Genomic DNA, 18512 nt, shown 5'->3' on the forward strand with positions numbered 1-18512 from the left:
AGGACTCTAATTTCTCCGTGTTGTGTGATAAGTTAGCAGTTAAGTTTACAGGGTAAAAACAATGACTGCAGATGCTGAAAACCAGATTCTGGATTAGAGTGGTGCTGGAAAAGCACAGCAGTTCAGACAGCATCCGAGGAGCAGGAAAATTGACGTTTTGGGCAAAAGCCCTTCCAGGTAGGACAAGTCATGCGGACAGTGCTGAGCTGGAAGTTTGGAGCTGGGGTGAGGTGGGGGGAGGGGAAATTAGGAAACTGGTGAAGTCCACATTGATGCCCTGGGGTTGAAGTGTTCCGAGGCGGAAGATGAGGCGTTCTTCCTCCAGGAGTTGGGTAGTGAGGGAGCAGCAGTGAAGGAGGCCCAGGAGCTCCATGTACTCGGCAGAGTGGGAGGGGGAGTTGAAATGTTGGGCCACAGGGCGGTGTGGTTGATTGTTTCGGGTGTCCCAGAGATGTTCCCTAAAGTGCTGTGCTCGGAAGTGTCCAGTCTCCCCAATGTAGTGGAGACCGCATCAGGAGCAACGGATACAATGAATGATATTGGTGGATGTGCAGGTAAAACTTTGATGGATGTGGAAGGCTCCTTCAGGGCCGTGGATGGAGGTGAGGGAGGAGGTGTGGGCGCAGGTTTTGCAATTTCTGCGGTGGCAGGGGAAGGTGCCTGGACGGGGGGGGGTTGGGTTGTTGGGGTTAAGTTTTACAGTACTAGTAGAGATGGTGTTACTACCATCATATTCCAAATTAGGAATGGGAAGCTGGCCAAAGTTCCTGCTCCAGGTTGCTAATTAGGAACTCCAGCTTGGTGTGCATTTGTGTGAACATTGAGGGTGAACAGATGTGGTAATGTCATGGTGAACAGCCTGCTAACATTTTAGAACATTAGAATGACTATTTGGATGAGTTATCAGAAAGGAACTAGCACAGGTGGAACAGTAATCCAGCAAGGATTGCTAATTGTATCTATACTGACATTGGAAACTTGTTATTCCTCTTATGACTGTTGTTCATTATTAGATTTTCAATTTGCACGTGCCAAAGTTTGATCTTATTTTTCAGGGGAAAAAGTATAAATTTTAAAACAAATCATGCATCACATCATATTTGCTTTTGCGATTGTGTTTGCTCCTGTAGCTTAGAAATGCACCAAAACTCATTGGGGAAAAGCAATCTGAGCATAAGCAAGTCAAATTCAGATGTATGGGTGAAGTTATGAGTGGGCTGACCGTTGTCAATACGCCTGATGGTATCAAGTATTAGTTGAGAGTCTGTGCTGGAAAAGCACAGCAGGTCAGGCAGCATCCGAGGAGCAGGAGAATCAACGTTTTGGGCATAAGCCTGGATTCCTGATGAAGGGCTCATGCCCGAAACATCGATTCTCCTGCTCCTTGGATGCTGCCTGACCTGCTGGGTTTTCCAGCGCTACACTCTCAACTCTGACCTCCAGCAGCTGCAGTCTTCACATTCCAATAGGTATCAAGATTACCCACAGTGTTTCAATTTCTGATTTCTTGTTTTTCATTCCTGTTTGAGAACACTTGATGCAGGGGTTAACATACAAGCAAGGATAAAGCATTGTTTAGCTAACAGAGAGTAGATAGTAGGGGAAAATAGTTCTTTTTCAGGCTGATTAACCAGTGGAGTGATACAGGGATTCATGGTGGGGCCTCAACTATTTTACAAAATATATCAATGACTCGGATGAAGGGACTGAGTGCAAATGGAGCTAAATTTGCCAATTAGTGAACTTGCTATAAAATAAATAGGAAACTAAGTTGTGAGGAGGAGATTAAGAGTCTGCAAAGGAATATAGATAGAGTAAGTGAGTGGGCAATCATTTGTCAGATGGAGTATGATTTGGGAAAATATGAACTATTTCCAATAGCAGTTTATTATTTAAATGAAGAGAGATCCAAAGACCCAGGGCTATTCCTCTGGGACAAAAGTCAGCAGCTGGCAGAATTTGAATTTAATTAATAAATATGGAACATAGTCTCAATAGTGGTGATCATGTTAACTACCATTGACTATTTTACATCCCGTTTGGTTCACTAATGCCCTTTGAGAAGGAAATCTGACATCCTTACCTGGATTGGCTTACATGCAACTCCAAGCCCACAGAAGTAAGGTTAACTCCTAACTTCCTCCATTCAGTTCAAGGCAATAAAAGGTGGCCATGCCCATGAAAAAGTAAAGGACAAAACAGAATATTGCGGTGGAGAGAGGTCAGAATTCTGCTGCACAAATTAGAAAAGTTATTTTGCAAGTGTAGCAAGTAATTAGGAAAAGCAAATGGGATGCTGTCATTTATTGCAAGGAGTAGGGAATATTTACTGAAGCTGCACAGAACCGTGGTAAGACCATATCTAATGCACTCTACAGTTTTGGTTTCATTTGGATAATTAAATCATTTTTATGTTAGAAACAGTTCAGAGAAGGTTCATTTGACATATTCATGGGATAATGGGCTTATGAGAAAGATTGAATAGATTGGGCTTATACCCAGTGAAGTTTAGAAGAATAAGAAGTGACCTTATTGAAGTATATTAGATTGTTAGGGGAGCTGAAAGAGTGAATACAGGCACACAGTTTGAGAATAATTGATCTCCCTGTTAGACTGAGGTGACAAGAGTTTTTACTTTTCTGAGAGGGTCATTAGTTAGTGAAATTCTCTTCATCAGAAAGCAATGATGGCTGTGTCACTGAATTAATTCAAGGTTAAGCTTGGCAAATATTTGTTAGATGAAGGAGTTAATGGCTGTGAGTGCGTCGGATTAGCCACAATACTGCTGAATATTGGACTGGTTTCAAAGTTGCAGGATTAGCAGCCACTTTAAGTTCTATATAGTCTTTTTCTACCCCTTTTTCTCCTCTTTGTTTCAATACAAATTAGTAATTCTTCTGGTATCTTATCCAGTGTGTAATGTTCTAATATAAGATTGAACAGTGTTTTTGGGGTGGGGTAAATTGGATTAAATCAGTGTTAATTCAGCATTCCAAATTTGAAATTTCCTATGTAGTATAAGGCCTCTTATAACTGTAGCATTAGTAACCAGCCTTCTGCAAATAAGTATATTTCTATACGAAAACAGAGAAGTCATAAGAATCAAAGTCTTGACACATGCACTACCCTACTCCATTATCAACGTAATGTCTTGAAATAAGGTTTTGGTCTAAGAAAGAATGAAAACTAACCTTTAAATGGATGCATGTAAGGGGTCAATGGTCATTTGACTCATTAGTAGCTGTCCCATGGCCATTGATGAAGAGGGTTTAAATTGGTCATTGACATAGCATTGATGGCCAATTCCCAATGTAAGTTTTAAATTAACAGGGAGGGTGGGGGGAGGAAGGACAAGAAGATCCAGCGAGATGAGCCACACCTCGGACAAGATCAGGAATTCCTTTATATCAGCCTGAGGGAAAATGAAAAATTATTAGTACCACGACCACTGAAGACAAGCAAAGACCATCACAAAATAGCTTTGGACCACTGGGATATAGGAATGCGTTGCCTCTAATCCTCCATTCTATGGGAGCTCTGGGACCGGTAAAGTGCTTCCAAAGTCACTGGTAATATGTTTCCTTTCTTCCTTCCTTTCTTCCTTCCTGTGGAGAGACTTGAGTGTTCTGTTGATCCCAAGTGTGATGCTGTCAGGAGTTCTCAATTCTTGGCAAGGCCATCCATGACAGTACGGTCAGAGTGCAATCCAAAACAAAACAAATCCTCAACAGTGATCCAAGTGGAAGATATTTGTGTGATATCAACAGCTGCGATGGCAGATGAAGGCTTCAGCAGGAGGCCGATCCCTAGTCATCGAGGCTTCCTTGTCAATGGAACTGGATCTACTTTCTGTCAAGGACCATGTTTCTGCTGATGTGAAACATCACTCCTCTGTTACAGATGTCCCACACAAGATGTCTACCTGGAGGAAATAGCAATCTTGAACCACTTCGGCCTCCCAGAAATACCTGCGAAAAGTGTTGTTGGAGATGTGGCTCTACAATCAGGCTCAATCGCCAGGTAAAGACCCATAGACTCCATGGCCAGTGACATGGAATTTCCTAGGTGACAATCATTCTCCTTAGTGAGAGATTCCTGATGACAATTTATTTTCTTTATCTAATTAACTAATGTAGCTTATCTAAACTGCTGCTTCTTAAAAAACTGTCAGAAAATTGCAATAAATTGTTGGCTGTCTATATTAGGTAACTGTGATTACCAACGCCCTAAAGTCGACAGTAGTAATGTGCCATTTGGCACTGAGGGAGGAATAACATCTGAGCCAGATCGTGTATCTGAACTGACATCCACACTAGAACCTTTCACCTGGCAATCGCTCACACTGAGTGGAATATGAACCTTAGCAGATTGTTTCCTTTCAGCCTCATGGAATGTTGAGGACAGTTTTGCAGATTATTGCTGCCTCCCTTAGCATCCTTCAGGAACTACATGTGGAGTCATCCTAGTGTACATGACTCAGAATCTGATTCGCAAAGAAGCAAAAAGGAGAGTAAATTACTAGGAATTCGAATGAAAACAAATTGAGACAATTTGTTAATTTCTCTTTCCCAGCCCTGTACAATACATGTTTTAGATTCAGAATTATTTTTAATTATATTTGCAGCCTCAAATTCCTATCTCAAAGATCTGTTCTAACTGTGCTTCAGACTCTCCATTCCAACTTTGAACAGAGCTGACAAAAATGCAATGATTTTAGTGAACAAGTACTTTTCTAATTTTACATTACTAAGAAAATAATGATGCCTTCTTATCAGTGATGTATAAACAATGGCCTCTTAGATCCCCTGAACCAAATGAAACTTTCATATATGTTGATAAGTAGCCATGATGTGGAGTTGCTGTTATTGGACTAGGGTGGACAAAGGCAGATGTTACACAACACCAGGTTATTGTCCAACAGGTTTATTTGAAATCACAAGTTTTTCAAGTGAAGTGGAGGAAAGCACACGTGCCTAGGGCAGTGGCCTTCTGGAGGGGTACAATTTGACTCTCTTTTTTGATTGCTGCATTGTGGACCTCTCTGTCAACTGTTCTGGTTCATTGTTTGGCTCATTGGGCTCACTGCTGACACTTTGGAGTTTGTATTTGAATTCTGGTGCACTTCTCTCTCACTTCACCTGATGAAGAAGCAGTTCTGAAAGCTTGTGATTTCAAATAAACTTGTTAGACTATAACCTGGTCTTGTGTGACTTATTACACTGAAAAGGTTTGTTTGTATAAATTTCTTGTGTTAACGCTAGTGAAAATACTGCCTCAATGTAGTATTGCATGAAGAATGTATACGCTGTAATGCAAACTCACATTCCCTCCTGTTATTTTGGATGCATCTTAAACAAACAGGCTTCATGAATTGAGCTGGAAAAATTCCAAAGAGCATACTTCTATTCTCACACCTAGAAGTCCATGCTTCAATTCCATCCATGCAATGACAACTTGCTGAATTATGTATAAACTATGCCTTTTTAATCTAAAATCAGAAAGCTGACATGTACATTACTTACACATTGGGTTTAAGTGTAGGGAATATCCCCAAAACAGCACCAATAAACCAAATGATACAATGTTTGCTACTCTTCCATGTCAAAGGGAATAATCTTTCCCGTCCCTTTTCATTTCAGCAGAGCTGGCTGAGCAAAATTCAGCAGTGAGAATATTGGATCACTTTGTCCAGACTAAGCTGACCATTTAGAGAAGATCCAATGCTGACCAACTATAATCAGAGCAAACTGCTCACAGACTAGGAATTAATCATGGAGTCTTTCAGCTCTCCAGATTATTCAGTTATTCTTACTGAGCCATCAGTGATTCTAGAATTTAAGGTTCAAACATTAGATCAAAATTCTGAGCAAGGAAATGTTAGCATGTTGATTGACACCTCTTTGGGATCGGGTCCACTTGCCAGGGCCCCATGGGCAGAGTACCTGAGTGGAGGCAATTATATTTAACTTCACTGGGTGCACAAGTCCCCAACACTGTGTAAAGTACTCATTTTAGAAGCAGTAGCTAAGACATCTTCAGAAAGGGTGGTTCAACCCAAGCCACCTCCACTCCCACTCAACTCTCCCAAAAGCCCATTATTTACCTTTTGGAAATTCTATCTGTTGCCAGTTAAACCAGAATCTGTTGGAAACATTAGAGCCAAATAAAGTCAATGTTAATGGAACTTATTTCAGCCAAGCTCTGAAGGGACTCAGCATGGTATCCTTAAACCCAAACATTGAAACACACATGCAACACATCCAGCAGAGCTGGCTGAGCAAAATTCAGCAGTGAGAATATTGGATCACTTTGTCCAGACTAAGTTGGCCGTTTAGAGAAGATCCAGTGCTGACCAACAATAATCAGAGCAAACTGCTCACAGACTAGGAATTGATTACGGAGTCTTTCAGCTCTCCAGATTATTCAGTTATTCTTACTGAGCCATCAGTGATCCTAGAATTTAAGGTTCAAGAATTAGACCAGTATCTGAGTGCTGTTCCCATACTAAAGCAATCAGAATGCTCATCATCCCTATTCTTTGAGAGTACCTCCATTCAATAAACACAAGTATATTTTGTTACTGATAAGTTTTTGTTTGGTTTAATATGTAAAAACATTGTGAAATAGTGAAGGCACTGGGCAATTTCATTTTAAGTGACTTGAAGTTAAAGTAACAGCTGTATTTTTCCATTGAACAGGATTCAAACAAAAAACAACACATTGATGACAAATTATACTACAGCAACAAGAAGCAGATGTTTAGAAATGAAAAGAGATCAAATAAGTCACCTTCAGTGGGTAAATGCACTGCATGATGTGAGAAGACTGAAACTTATAGGTAAGGATGGCCAGGATCTCTCTCTGGTTGAGGCTGAGTTAATTGATACCAGATGCACAATCTCAGAGTACCAGAACTTGCTTCACTATCTCTAAGATGAGCAACACAGTCACTCTCAAATGCAATGTAGTGACCTGGTCATAAAATACACAGTAGAATCTTCCCAATGCCTGAACAACATGGTATTGGTGAGAAAGTTGGGACAATTATGTGAGATTAACAGTAAAGAGATTCATCTCTTCAAAGAGGAAAACGTCTAACCCAGTATTGAATGTGAGACAATATTTTTGCTGTAAACAGCGAGAGGCCTGTGTGCAAGCATTAACATCCTCATTATTATAACATTTCACCTCATTGACATGCAGTTTCCCATTTTCTCACCCATCAGATAGAAACAACATTTCCTGGAATGAATCTCAGAACAGTTATTTGGCAACTCCAGTTTGTCACTGCTCCTCCTACCCTCCATCTTGGAAACCAGGCACCAACATGTGAGGACACATTCCATGAGCAGAAACCACACACTCACTCAACCCCAGCCACCAAGGTCTCCAGGTGGCTGACACCAAAGTGGGACCAATTTCCCTCTGCCTGACATGTCTGGCAGAGTTGATGGGGCGTAGACAGCACTTGACCAGGTGCATAGCTGGGCTTTGAAGTTGGCATCAGTGCCAGGAATCCTGGGAGGTTCTGGCAGTGGCCAGTACCTCCACCTGTGGTGAGTGGGAGTATATGATGAGTGGGATGCCAATTTAGCCAATTTCTGGTACAGTTCAGCCCATATTGTGGATGCCAGCTGAGAACAGGGATGTAATTTACCTGTAATTCTTGCAATAGATCAAACAGCCTGGTAACGATGCAGTCCAGACAGAAAATTCTAAAAAGTAGTACATCTTAGGACTAATAATGTGAAAATAAATTACATTTTTTCCAGCTTTTCTTTTGAACAACTGCAATAAGTAAATAAATATCCTGACTGTAAGTCTGCCAGATGAGACAAATGCCACCATTCACTCTGGATTGTTGCAAACTAATCCATGTCTGTGAGACTGCATTAAAATAGAGAGGGAGATGGCATAGGCTAATTGCCACTTTTCTCTCTGCACTTGGAGTATGGGAGAGGTGTGCTACTTCTATGCTCAAGGGAAAACAACCTTCAAGCAACTAATTTACTTTGTCTGAAAGATGATATTAATTTAAATAATACTTTTTCTTAACACAATTACTCAAATATTGCACAACGTGATTTATGGGATTTCAACATGATGAGGTTGAATATTATAGGTGAAGGACAGTCATGTATCTCCACATATACATACTGCTTACTGAAAGGTTATTCTGAGATATTATTTGCTAATGTATTCATTATCATTCATTACAATTTCCAGGACACGTCTCTGACATTGCTGCTATCATTGGCCTTAAAAAGAGAAAGGTCAGGCAGAGTTCTTCCTCCTGATCATTTTGCAATGACTGTTACTGGAATGTGTTTGGACATTGAATAAGGAAAGGCAAAGGACTAGATATGATACCCAACAAGGAACAAACTATGACAACAACTGGACAATTGAACTAAGGGAATAATGGTCACTTCGGTGAGACATGGAAGAGTTGTTGGAAATTTCCTGAGTGAGTAGAGTGAAGGGTGGGGTGGCGAGGGACAGTTTGAGAGGAAGAGGACCTAGGGGATGATGGTGGAGGTCGGCATTGGTTTCTGTTTAGAAAAAATGAAGGACAATAATTAATTAATTTTGCTTTTCACTGTACTGATTAGGCCTTCTTTTCTCGTAAACTTAATTTGTTTGGGATTGTTTTGACATTCTGGATCTTCATTTGCCTAAAATATGTTTATTTTTAAAAAAATTAACATTATGCTTCATTGTTCATTGTTGAAGTTTTAAACAAACCAATGATGATACAATGGGTCAGTTAAAGCAATACCGTCAGCATTTGATTCAGGGTGCGTTGCTCCAGTTCTAGCTTCTTTGCCAGATCAAGGGCCTCCTGTGTCTTTCTGTGTTCTGCAGCCAGCTGATGATTGAAACTTTTACTTTTTAATTCCAGAATTTTCTCCAGGTCCTAAAGACACAGTGAACAAAATGAGCACCTGCAGGAAAATTATGGGATATTTGCCAATGAAGACAACATTTTATGTTCATACATCTCTTCCGTTCCTGAAGATGCAGACTCATCAAATGGAATGATTCCACAGGCACCAGCAACCATTTGATGCCATGGCTGATCGAACTATACATGAACATAGTGTGACATGTGGACTATTCTATCATGGGGACATGACAACCACTGTGTTGTGTCTCTCCCAAATCTGTCTTCACCCAATGTCCGTAATCCACATTTTCCAGTAGCAATTAATGCATAGGAATCAGGAGCTAAAAACCTTGTCAAGACTGTGTGATCAGATTAATTTTAGTGCCCTTCTCAACATGTCTTCTTTGATCAACCAACTTAGCACCAACTAGAAATTGATTCTGGATCTTTCCAATCTGTCTGGTTCTGTGGATTGGCAAAGCAATGACTAGCAAGTGCAAAGTATGGCACAGTTGATTAGAATGCAGTGTTTTACAGCTGCGCATGTATAAGATAACTAAGTCTCTTGGTATCAATTTTACTTGTTTTCAATGTTCCTAGAACACACTCCAAGATTTCTTTTTAACAATCCCTCTATATAACCTGATAATGATGTATTGTAAACAAAAGACTTGGAACCCTGTAGGCTTGTGCATCTTCTGGGCAACACCCGATGGGGAAACAACTTAAAAATATTTTAGGTGAGCTCCTTCAAACAAAGGGTTCAGAAACATATCAGATAAATTTTAGTCGTAATGGTATAGGGGATACAAGATGGGAGGATTACATATTAATCTCACTGAAGTAGAATCACACTCATAAATATGGGAGGTGGTGTTTGGCCGTGCAAATTTTTAGTCCCAACTAAAAGGTGATGCCAGCTCCTGATTTCCTTTCTGCATGTCTGAATGAATGCTGCTCCAAGAATGTAAGAACACTCAAGAAGCTCAAAGTCTTCCAGCATGTATGATTGGTGCCTATACACCACCCGAAACATCATTTCCTCCGCCGTCGGTAAACTGCAGCAACAATGTGTGCCATCTACAAGATCCCTGCAGGAACTCACCAAGGGCCTTTCGACATCACCTTCCAAACATATGTCTTCAACTATCAAGAAGGACAAGAACAGCAAATGCGCTTCAAAGTCCATCTCCAAAACACATTCACTGCTCCTTCACTGTCACTGGTTCAAAATCCTGAGAATCCCTCCATAACAGCGATGCGAGTGTAACTGCACCACATGCACTAAAGCAGTTCAAGAAAAGAGTTCACCACCACTTTCTCAAAGGCAATTACGGATGGATAATAAATGCTGGTTCAGTCAGCAATACTCACATACCACAAACAATTGATAAAAATGCAAATGTTTAAGATCTGTTCTCATATCTCACAATCTGGAAGTTATAGAAGGGTTTATATGCTGGAACATGGAGGTACTAAGTAAAGATAATTTGCTATATAAGTAAGTAGTAAAGTAAAAAGCATTAAACACTATTCCATTAGAACACTGTACTTTCACTACAGTGATCAAATCCAGTTCAAATTGATAAAGCGAATGTCTCTATGGGATTGTATGAGCCCTGAACAAAACACATTTGACAAATCTCAAACCTATTGTGAGCGCACAACAAATAATATGGTACCTGCTTGATAACCTTACCATATTTTATTGTGATTGACACAAGCTTCAATAATTGCATGCATTCCCATTATAATCGATGAATAATGGAAAATATATGTATCAAAAGTGACAATTATGTCAGCTAGTGTGTAATGAAAAAATTCCCTGGAGCACAATTGAATTGTTCTTTTAGCATTTGGCAGGGTTTGTGTGAGTGGTAGACAGAAGCTACTTAATCATGCATGTAATCTGTGTTTTGTAATGGCACAAGAGTGTTTTGTACAATGATTATGAGACAAGATAAAATTGAAAAATATTAGGGGTGGCACAGTAGCTCAATGGTTGGTATTACTGTCTCAAAGCACCAGGGAACTCAGTTCCAGCCTTGGGTGATTGGCTGTATGGAGTTTGCACATTCTCTCCATATCTGCATGGGTTTTCTCTGGGTGCCGCATTTTCCTCCCACAGTCCAAAGATTGGCAATGCTAAATTGCCTGTAGTGTCCAGGGATGTGCAGGCTAAGTGGATTAGCCATGAAAAGTGAAGGGTTACAGAAATGAGGTGGGTCTGGGTGGGATGCTCTTTGGAGGATTGCTGTGGACTCGATGGGGCCAAATGGCCTGCTTTCACACTGTCGGGATTCTATGTTTTCAATCTATATGGAAGTATAATTAATGACTAATGAAGCACCGAAACCTACCCTGCTTTATATTTTTAAAATTTGTGGATGAAATAAAGATGGAAAAATGCAATTACCTAATTACTATTGCTTCAGCATGTACAGCAATGTATTATTATTTTGCAATACAGTAAAGTGTGAGATGTTCACATTTATTTGGCACATTTTATCTGTACAGATCCAAATGCAGCAGAGAGAATGGTAATTGAAGAGATCTTTAACAATGCCATAATGTTAGCATCCATTTTCTCCATTAACCCAACCAGTCACAGAACGTTGGACTGATGACAGTCCTCATATGTCAATGAAAGGTTCTTTCTTTAAAAGAATCCTGGCAATGACTATGCAAGAAACCCTGATTCAAAAGGGAAAAACATCTAAGTTTGAGAAGATTTGTAGCTCGGGTGCTCGTTGTTACGGTTCTGTTTGCCGAGCTGGGAATTTGTGTTGCAGATGTTTCGTCTCCTGTCTAGGTGACATCCTCAGTGCTTGGGAGCCTCCTGTGAAGCGCTTCTGTGTTGTTTCCTCCGGCATTTATAGTGGTTTGTCTCTGCCGCTTCCGGTTGTCCGTTCCAGCTGTCCGCTGCAGTGGCCGGTATATTGGGTCCAGGTCGATGTGTTTGTTGATAGAATCTGTGGATGATTGCCATGCCTCTAGGAATTCCCTGGCTGTTCTCTGTTTGGCTTGTCCTATAATAGGAGAAAGTGAGGTCTGCAGATGCTGGAGATCAAAGTTGAAACTTTATTGCTGGAACAGCACAGCAGGTCAGGCAGCATCCAGGGAACAGGAGATTCGACGTTTCGGGCACAGGCCCTTCTTCAGGAACCCATCGTTTGTCCTATAATAGTAGTGTTGTCCCAGTCGAACTCATGTTGCTTGTCATCTGCGCGTGTGGCTACTAAGACTACACCGCAAAAAAACGGCACTAAAAGAAAACAAATGGCCAAACTAACACACAACAGAGAGGACACCACAACACACACCTGGGTTAGAAACCTCTCCCACAGACAGCTCACAGACACGGAAGGAACAATATTGGCCAAGGGACTCAACTATAACCACAGGGACGCCAAGACAGCAGACTTCCTAGCAGCACTAGAATGCACACTCAGAAACAATGGACTGACAGAAGAGACATAACAAATAGTGAGACAAAGTATCGTACCCCTGATAACAAGGAAAAGACAAACACACAACCTCAACACCAAGGAGAGGGAAGCACTAAAAACACTAAGAAGTGATAAGAACATAATCATATTACCAGCAGACAAAGGCAGAATGATGGTTATCCTGGACAAAGCAGAGTACATCCAGAAAGCGCAAAAACTACTTGCAGATACCAAAAGAGGGAGTTTGACCCACCCCACAGCTCACAAATAGGATAAACAACACACTGAGGAACCTGCAAAAATACAGACAGATAACCAAGTTTGACCTACAGAGAATGAAACCTGAAAGCAACACCACCCCCAGATTCTATGGACTACCTAAAGTGCACAAACCAGACATCCCACTCAGACCCATCGTATCGCTACCTGGGACACCATCACACAAACTGGCTAAAGAACTACAACATAAACTGAAACACTTGATCAGCGGATCCAGACATGCTGTACAGTCAAACACAGGAATTAGAACATAGAACATAGAACAATTCTTGGATATCATCAGAAATATACACATAGACAAGGCAGAAACTATGGTCTCATTTGATGTAATGGCACTGTTCACCTAGCCAGAGAAACAATAGCCAACCTGTTGGACATACAGAACAGACAACAAGACGGGGAACCTATCAACAAAGACGGCATACTCAAACGACTGGACCTGTGCCCCACAACACACTTCACATTCAACAACCAAATATATGAACAAATCAACGGCACAACCTTGGGCTCACCCATCTCTGGACTCATAGCAGAAGCGGTAATGCAAAGATTAGAACAAACAGTCTTACTCCAAATTCAACCCAAACTCTGGGTCAGATATGTGGATGACACCTTTGTAATTATTAAAAACACAGAAATAGAAAACACACACCAGATCATCAACGCCACACTAACAGGAATCCGATTCACTAGAGAGGAAGAAAAGGACAACCAACTCCCATTCCTAGACGTGACGGTACAGAGAACACCAAACGGAAAATTCACCACAAAGGTATACAGCCACACACACAGACCAAGTCCCGAACTATGAAAGCAACCACCCCAACACACACAAAAGAAGTTGCATCGAGACACTGTTCAAAAGGGCCACAACACACTGCAGCACACCTGAACTGCAAAAAGAGGAAGAACACCTCTACAATGTATTCACCGAAAACGGATACCCCCGCAATTTCATCAACAGATGCTTAAGGGAAAGACAATGGAACGAGGACACGCCACAACCCAAAGGACTAGCCACGTTACCATACATCAAGAACATTTCTGAACTGACAGCCAGACTACTACAACCACTAGGACTCATAACAGCACACAAACCAACAACCACTCTCAGATAACAACTCACCAGGACAAAGAACCCGATACCCACCATGAGCAAAATCAATGTAGTGCACAAAATCCCATGCAAGGACTCCACAAAACACTACATAGGACAAACAGGAGGACAGCTAACGATCCGTATTCATGAACACCAACTAGCCACGAAACGACACGACCAGCTATCCTTAGTAGCCACACACCCAGATGACAAGCAACATGAGTTCGACTGAGACGACACTACTATTATAGGACAAGCCAAACAGAGAACAGCCAGGGAATTCCTAGAGGCATGGCACTCATCCACAGATTCTATCAACAAACACATCAACCTGGACTCAATATACCAGCCACTGCAGTGGACAGCTGGAATGGACAACCGGAAGCAGCAGAGACAAACCACAATAAATGCCGGAGATAACAACACAGAAGTGCTTCACAGGAGGCTCCCAAGCACTGAGGATGTCACCTAGACAGGGGAGGAAATGTCTGCAACACAAATTTCCAGCTCGGCAAACAGAACCACAACAGGGAAAAACATGGTCGGAAGTTCTGGCAAGGTTTCCCCATTGGGTTCTAGGTCACTTCCTGGTGGTCATGTTGGAGGTAGTGAGTGCCAGAAGGGACATGCTGCTTCCTCAGTGGTGTGAGGAAGTGACTTTCCAAAAGACATGATTGGAAGTAATGGCATCTGCGTACAGCAACAGTGTGGTGCTCAGGAAATGGATACAGTGTTCGAAATGGTTTACTGTCCTCATGCAGCCAGGAAAAGTGAGTGTAATGCCTTTATCAGTTGGTATCCAACTGAATTCCTTAGCATTCTTCTCTACAGCACTCTTTTGACCAATGCACTCCAAATTTCTGTTTCTCCACACACCTCCTCAGATCTCCAAAGAAACAGCGAATATTCACACTCAACCTCATGAAAATGCCGTTTACCCTCCTTCCTCATATATTATCATTGGATCTTCAATACACATTCCACTTCTCACATTCATAACTCTCTGATTTGTACTTTTGTAGGGGAAGAATACAAAACTCCAGAGAGTTCTGGAAGGTGTGGTGGGGATTGTAGGTCTGCATCCTGAACCACCACTACCACACTGGAGGGGATTGTCCTGGAAATTCGCATTGTGGCACAAGTATTGATATTGGCAATGGAATGTGGGGTTGGCTACTGACTTGGTGACAGTGTTAGGCATTACTTTGCAATTGATCACTTAAAAATCATAATGTTGAATTGACACTACCACAAATAGAAATCTCATGCCATGCACCACATCAAGTTTGAATCCTTTCTGCATCTCAGCACTAAGTCATGCCTTTGATTTCCCATAATTCCTTCAAATATTGTCATGGAGTGGCTGCAGGATGAAGCCAAGAATTCTGAGGATACATTGTCACAATATATGTGCACCTCCACCAGTGTAGATACCTTGGTGGAGACTACATCAGAGACAGGTGGGGTGGAATGTGACACTGCACATCACAGATGAACATCAGTGGTCCTGGCAGCGGTGCCAGAAGTGGAGTGTCTCCAATGGATACCCTAAGCCCAGCTTAGGTAATGCACTAAAGACTTCTGGGAGAGCAGCAATGGGAATTAGCTATGCTTTCAGAATCAGTGTGCATCCTTACCCTGAGTGCTGTGATATCTCACCATCCTTATGAAAAGATTGATCACCTATATGGGAATCAGATACAGATGGCCACCTAAGTGCATGTTGGCATGCACCCTCACACTGCTCTTTACAAAGGATGAAGGAACATGGTGGGCCAATGCCGCACTGTTGTGCAGTCACGTACTTTCTAGCTATTCGTTCACAGGAATGTTCAAACAGGTTATGAGTGAAAATAGAAAGAGAGCACATGGCAGTGAGAAATCTTCTCAAGATGCTCCTACTTCTTATACTTTTCATAGAAGTCTGCATGCTGCCTTCTTTTGTCTGAAGGTGGATGATATGGTCAACTTTAATGGGAAGGAGGTGGATTTTTATTCAAATGAATTATGCTTTGGTGTTTTGAGGGAGATACAGAGGCTCAGATGATACACTCAGATACCTTCATGCACACAGATTAGACGATGAACTTTTCTAGGTGCCTGGCAGCTAAGAGAAAGAAGTTGCTGAAATCAAGGTCATATCCTCTTCCTTCTTCTTGAAAACCATTTTTTTTGCACTGCTCAATTCCTCTCTGCAGTGTGATGTTGTGAAGGGTATAGTAGATCACAGCCATTCTGGTGACCTGAAATGAGGCAAACTCAAAGGATCTACTGAGTGGTAGGCCATGCATATTCAGCAACTCTGTGGCATCCTGCATCAACATCATCATCATCATCCTTGTGATTATGTGGCACTTGCTGAATTTCTCCTGTCATTTGTGTGTACATGAGTCATCAGCCAGAGGATTGCCCTTGTCTCCACAGAGCTGCTGACACTCAATGAAGAGGCAAAGGCCTTTGAGAAATGTAATTGCTGGACAAATGATGATATCTCCCAGGATATCTTACAGGTATTTCTGCAAACCCTCCAGTTAACACAAACAAACAAACAGACAAACAAACAAACAATCTGAACATAGAGAGTGAAATCCTATGAAATTGATGAACACTTGAGGCTGATTTGAGGACATTTTGACTGCTGCATGTGGATGTCAATCATGCCCTATACCTGATGGGATCCAATCGCTGCAGTGAAACTGACAGCCCTCTTGGTTAACTGCCTCACCTGCAGCAAAGTGAACATAAGTGTTGTCCATGGAAAATGAGGTGTCAACGACCCACGAGGTGCACTTAACAACATATTTTGAAATGTATCACCATTCAGATCTTGGAAGGAGCTGGAAACAAAGAAACTCAGGGCTGAGATTATCTTGACAGTCACTGGCAATTGTGGTCACCTTACAAATGCCAGCAACAACCCCGTGCGATTGCCTGAGCTTCCTGAAATACTATTGCTCCATCATTATTAAGGAAGTCTACACTCTGTTGTACACACAGTACAGGGCTATTGCATCCTTCTAGCTGGATGTCCATCCCTCTGTCATGTGGAAAACGTTAACTACTGATGCTGCACACCATGCGAGAGCTGTATAAATTGTTCCGAAGCTGCAGCGAAGGCTGAGAGCAGTAAGGTTGAAATTAAGTCTAGTAAATCCAGTACAAGTGAAATAATTTCCACAATAGACAATTAACAATAGGTGCAGGAGTAGGCCATTCTGCCCTTCGAGTCAGCACCACCATTCATTATGATCATGGCTGATCATCCTCCATCAGTATCCTGTTCCTGCCTTATCCCCATAACCCTTGATTCCACTATCCTTAAGAGCTCTATCCAAATCTTTCTTGAAAGTATCCAGAGACTTGGCCTCCACAGCATTCTGAGGCAGAGCATTCCACACACTCACCACTCTCTGGGTGAAGACGTTTCTCCTCAACTCTGTTCTAAATGGCCTACCCATTATTTTTAAGCTGTGTCCTCTGGTTTGGGACTCACCCATCAGCGGAAACATGCTTCCTGCCTCCAGAGTGTCCAATCCTTTAATAATCTTATACGTCTCAATCAGATCCCCTCTCAGCCTGTATGTCCCCTCAAAGCTGTATGTCACCATAAAAGTAATAAAATCAGGTTTTCAGAATGAATCTTTCACAGCTTTGCAGTTTAACACTTCACAGGCTTCCCAGTCTGTCAGTTTCATTGCTCAATGACTCCCCTCTGTGTACACTCCCTACTTTGCCCTGGAGTGTTCTACGCTGCTCTGGAAATACAGACTATTGGGTTAAATTCTCAGTTAATTGGGAATTCAAACACTGAAATTCAACTGCATCTAAAACTATCCGGGGTAAAACTTAGAAGTGAGGAGGATGTTATTAGATTCTTGCCCACTGCAACCGAAAGAATATCCCACTACACTGTAAAAGCCATAGATAAACCAACATCCATGGGCAGATCACCATTCAATGCTGCAGTGTCTTTTTATGATACACTGAATATCTCTCAGATTTCCAGTATCTGCAGTATTTTGCATTTGTTTTTATGTAAAGGCAACTGGAAGGTAAGACACCTATGGAAACATGTTACAAACAACTGACTCATGGGAGAAGAATTCAAGTGTGGCTGAGATTTTCTCTAATAGGAGAACTTAGAGGAGGGATCAACCCAGACCACATTCATACACTTCCTAGCATCTTCTTGCAGTTTTACATTCTGCTGGGACCTGTGAATGGATCAATTGTCCATTCTCTCAATTTGAGGATTGTAGATGCATAATACAGCATGGATTAAAGGAGGATAGGCAATTCAGTATTCAACAATATTGAAACCTTTAAAAAGTACAAAAATGACAAATGGAATTTTGTTCAAAATCTTTTTCAACCTCAGTTTCTGCCTTACTTGTAACTCTGATCACATAATTTTAAGTCTCATAATTTGATTTCATTTATTGTTCCACCTCACAGAAGATGAGCTAATCTTCACAATTATATTGAAAAGTAAACAGGTACTTGATTTCCATCATAATCAGTGATTTAGGACTTTCCTGTCCATCAAAATTAATTGCTTTTTCTAAACCTCAAAACGTTGATGCCTGAATATTGCACCCGTGAACACATCACTACTTCAGGAGATCAATTAATTTCATCAAAATTCCATTAAACTCTTAACCTTATTCTGATCCCACTGGAGGCTACAAATAGAACAAAGAACAAAGAATATTTACAGCCCAGGAACAGGCCCTTTGGCCCTCCAAGCCTGAGCCGATCCAAATCTACTGTCTAAACCTGTCGGTCAATTCCTAAGCAT

At 41.4% G+C, this 18512-nt stretch overlaps 1 protein-coding gene across 1 annotated transcript in view; it reads right to left on the reverse strand.

Moving 5' to 3' along the window:
* The window catches only part of LOC122554839 (lebercilin-like protein), a 90609-nt gene that overhangs the window by 30720 nt on the left and 41377 nt on the right, over positions 1 to 18512 (reverse strand). The window contains exon 4 of the mRNA XM_043700187.1: positions 8780 to 8917. Within this exon, the coding sequence (XP_043556122.1) occupies positions 8780 to 8917 (138 nt within the window). The remainder of the gene's footprint in view (positions 1 to 8779; positions 8918 to 18512) is intronic.

The sequence above is a fragment of the Chiloscyllium plagiosum genome, chromosome 12 (genome assembly GCF_004010195.1).
Source record: "Chiloscyllium plagiosum isolate BGI_BamShark_2017 chromosome 12, ASM401019v2, whole genome shotgun sequence".
Taxonomy (NCBI): domain Eukaryota; kingdom Metazoa; phylum Chordata; class Chondrichthyes; order Orectolobiformes; family Hemiscylliidae; genus Chiloscyllium; species Chiloscyllium plagiosum.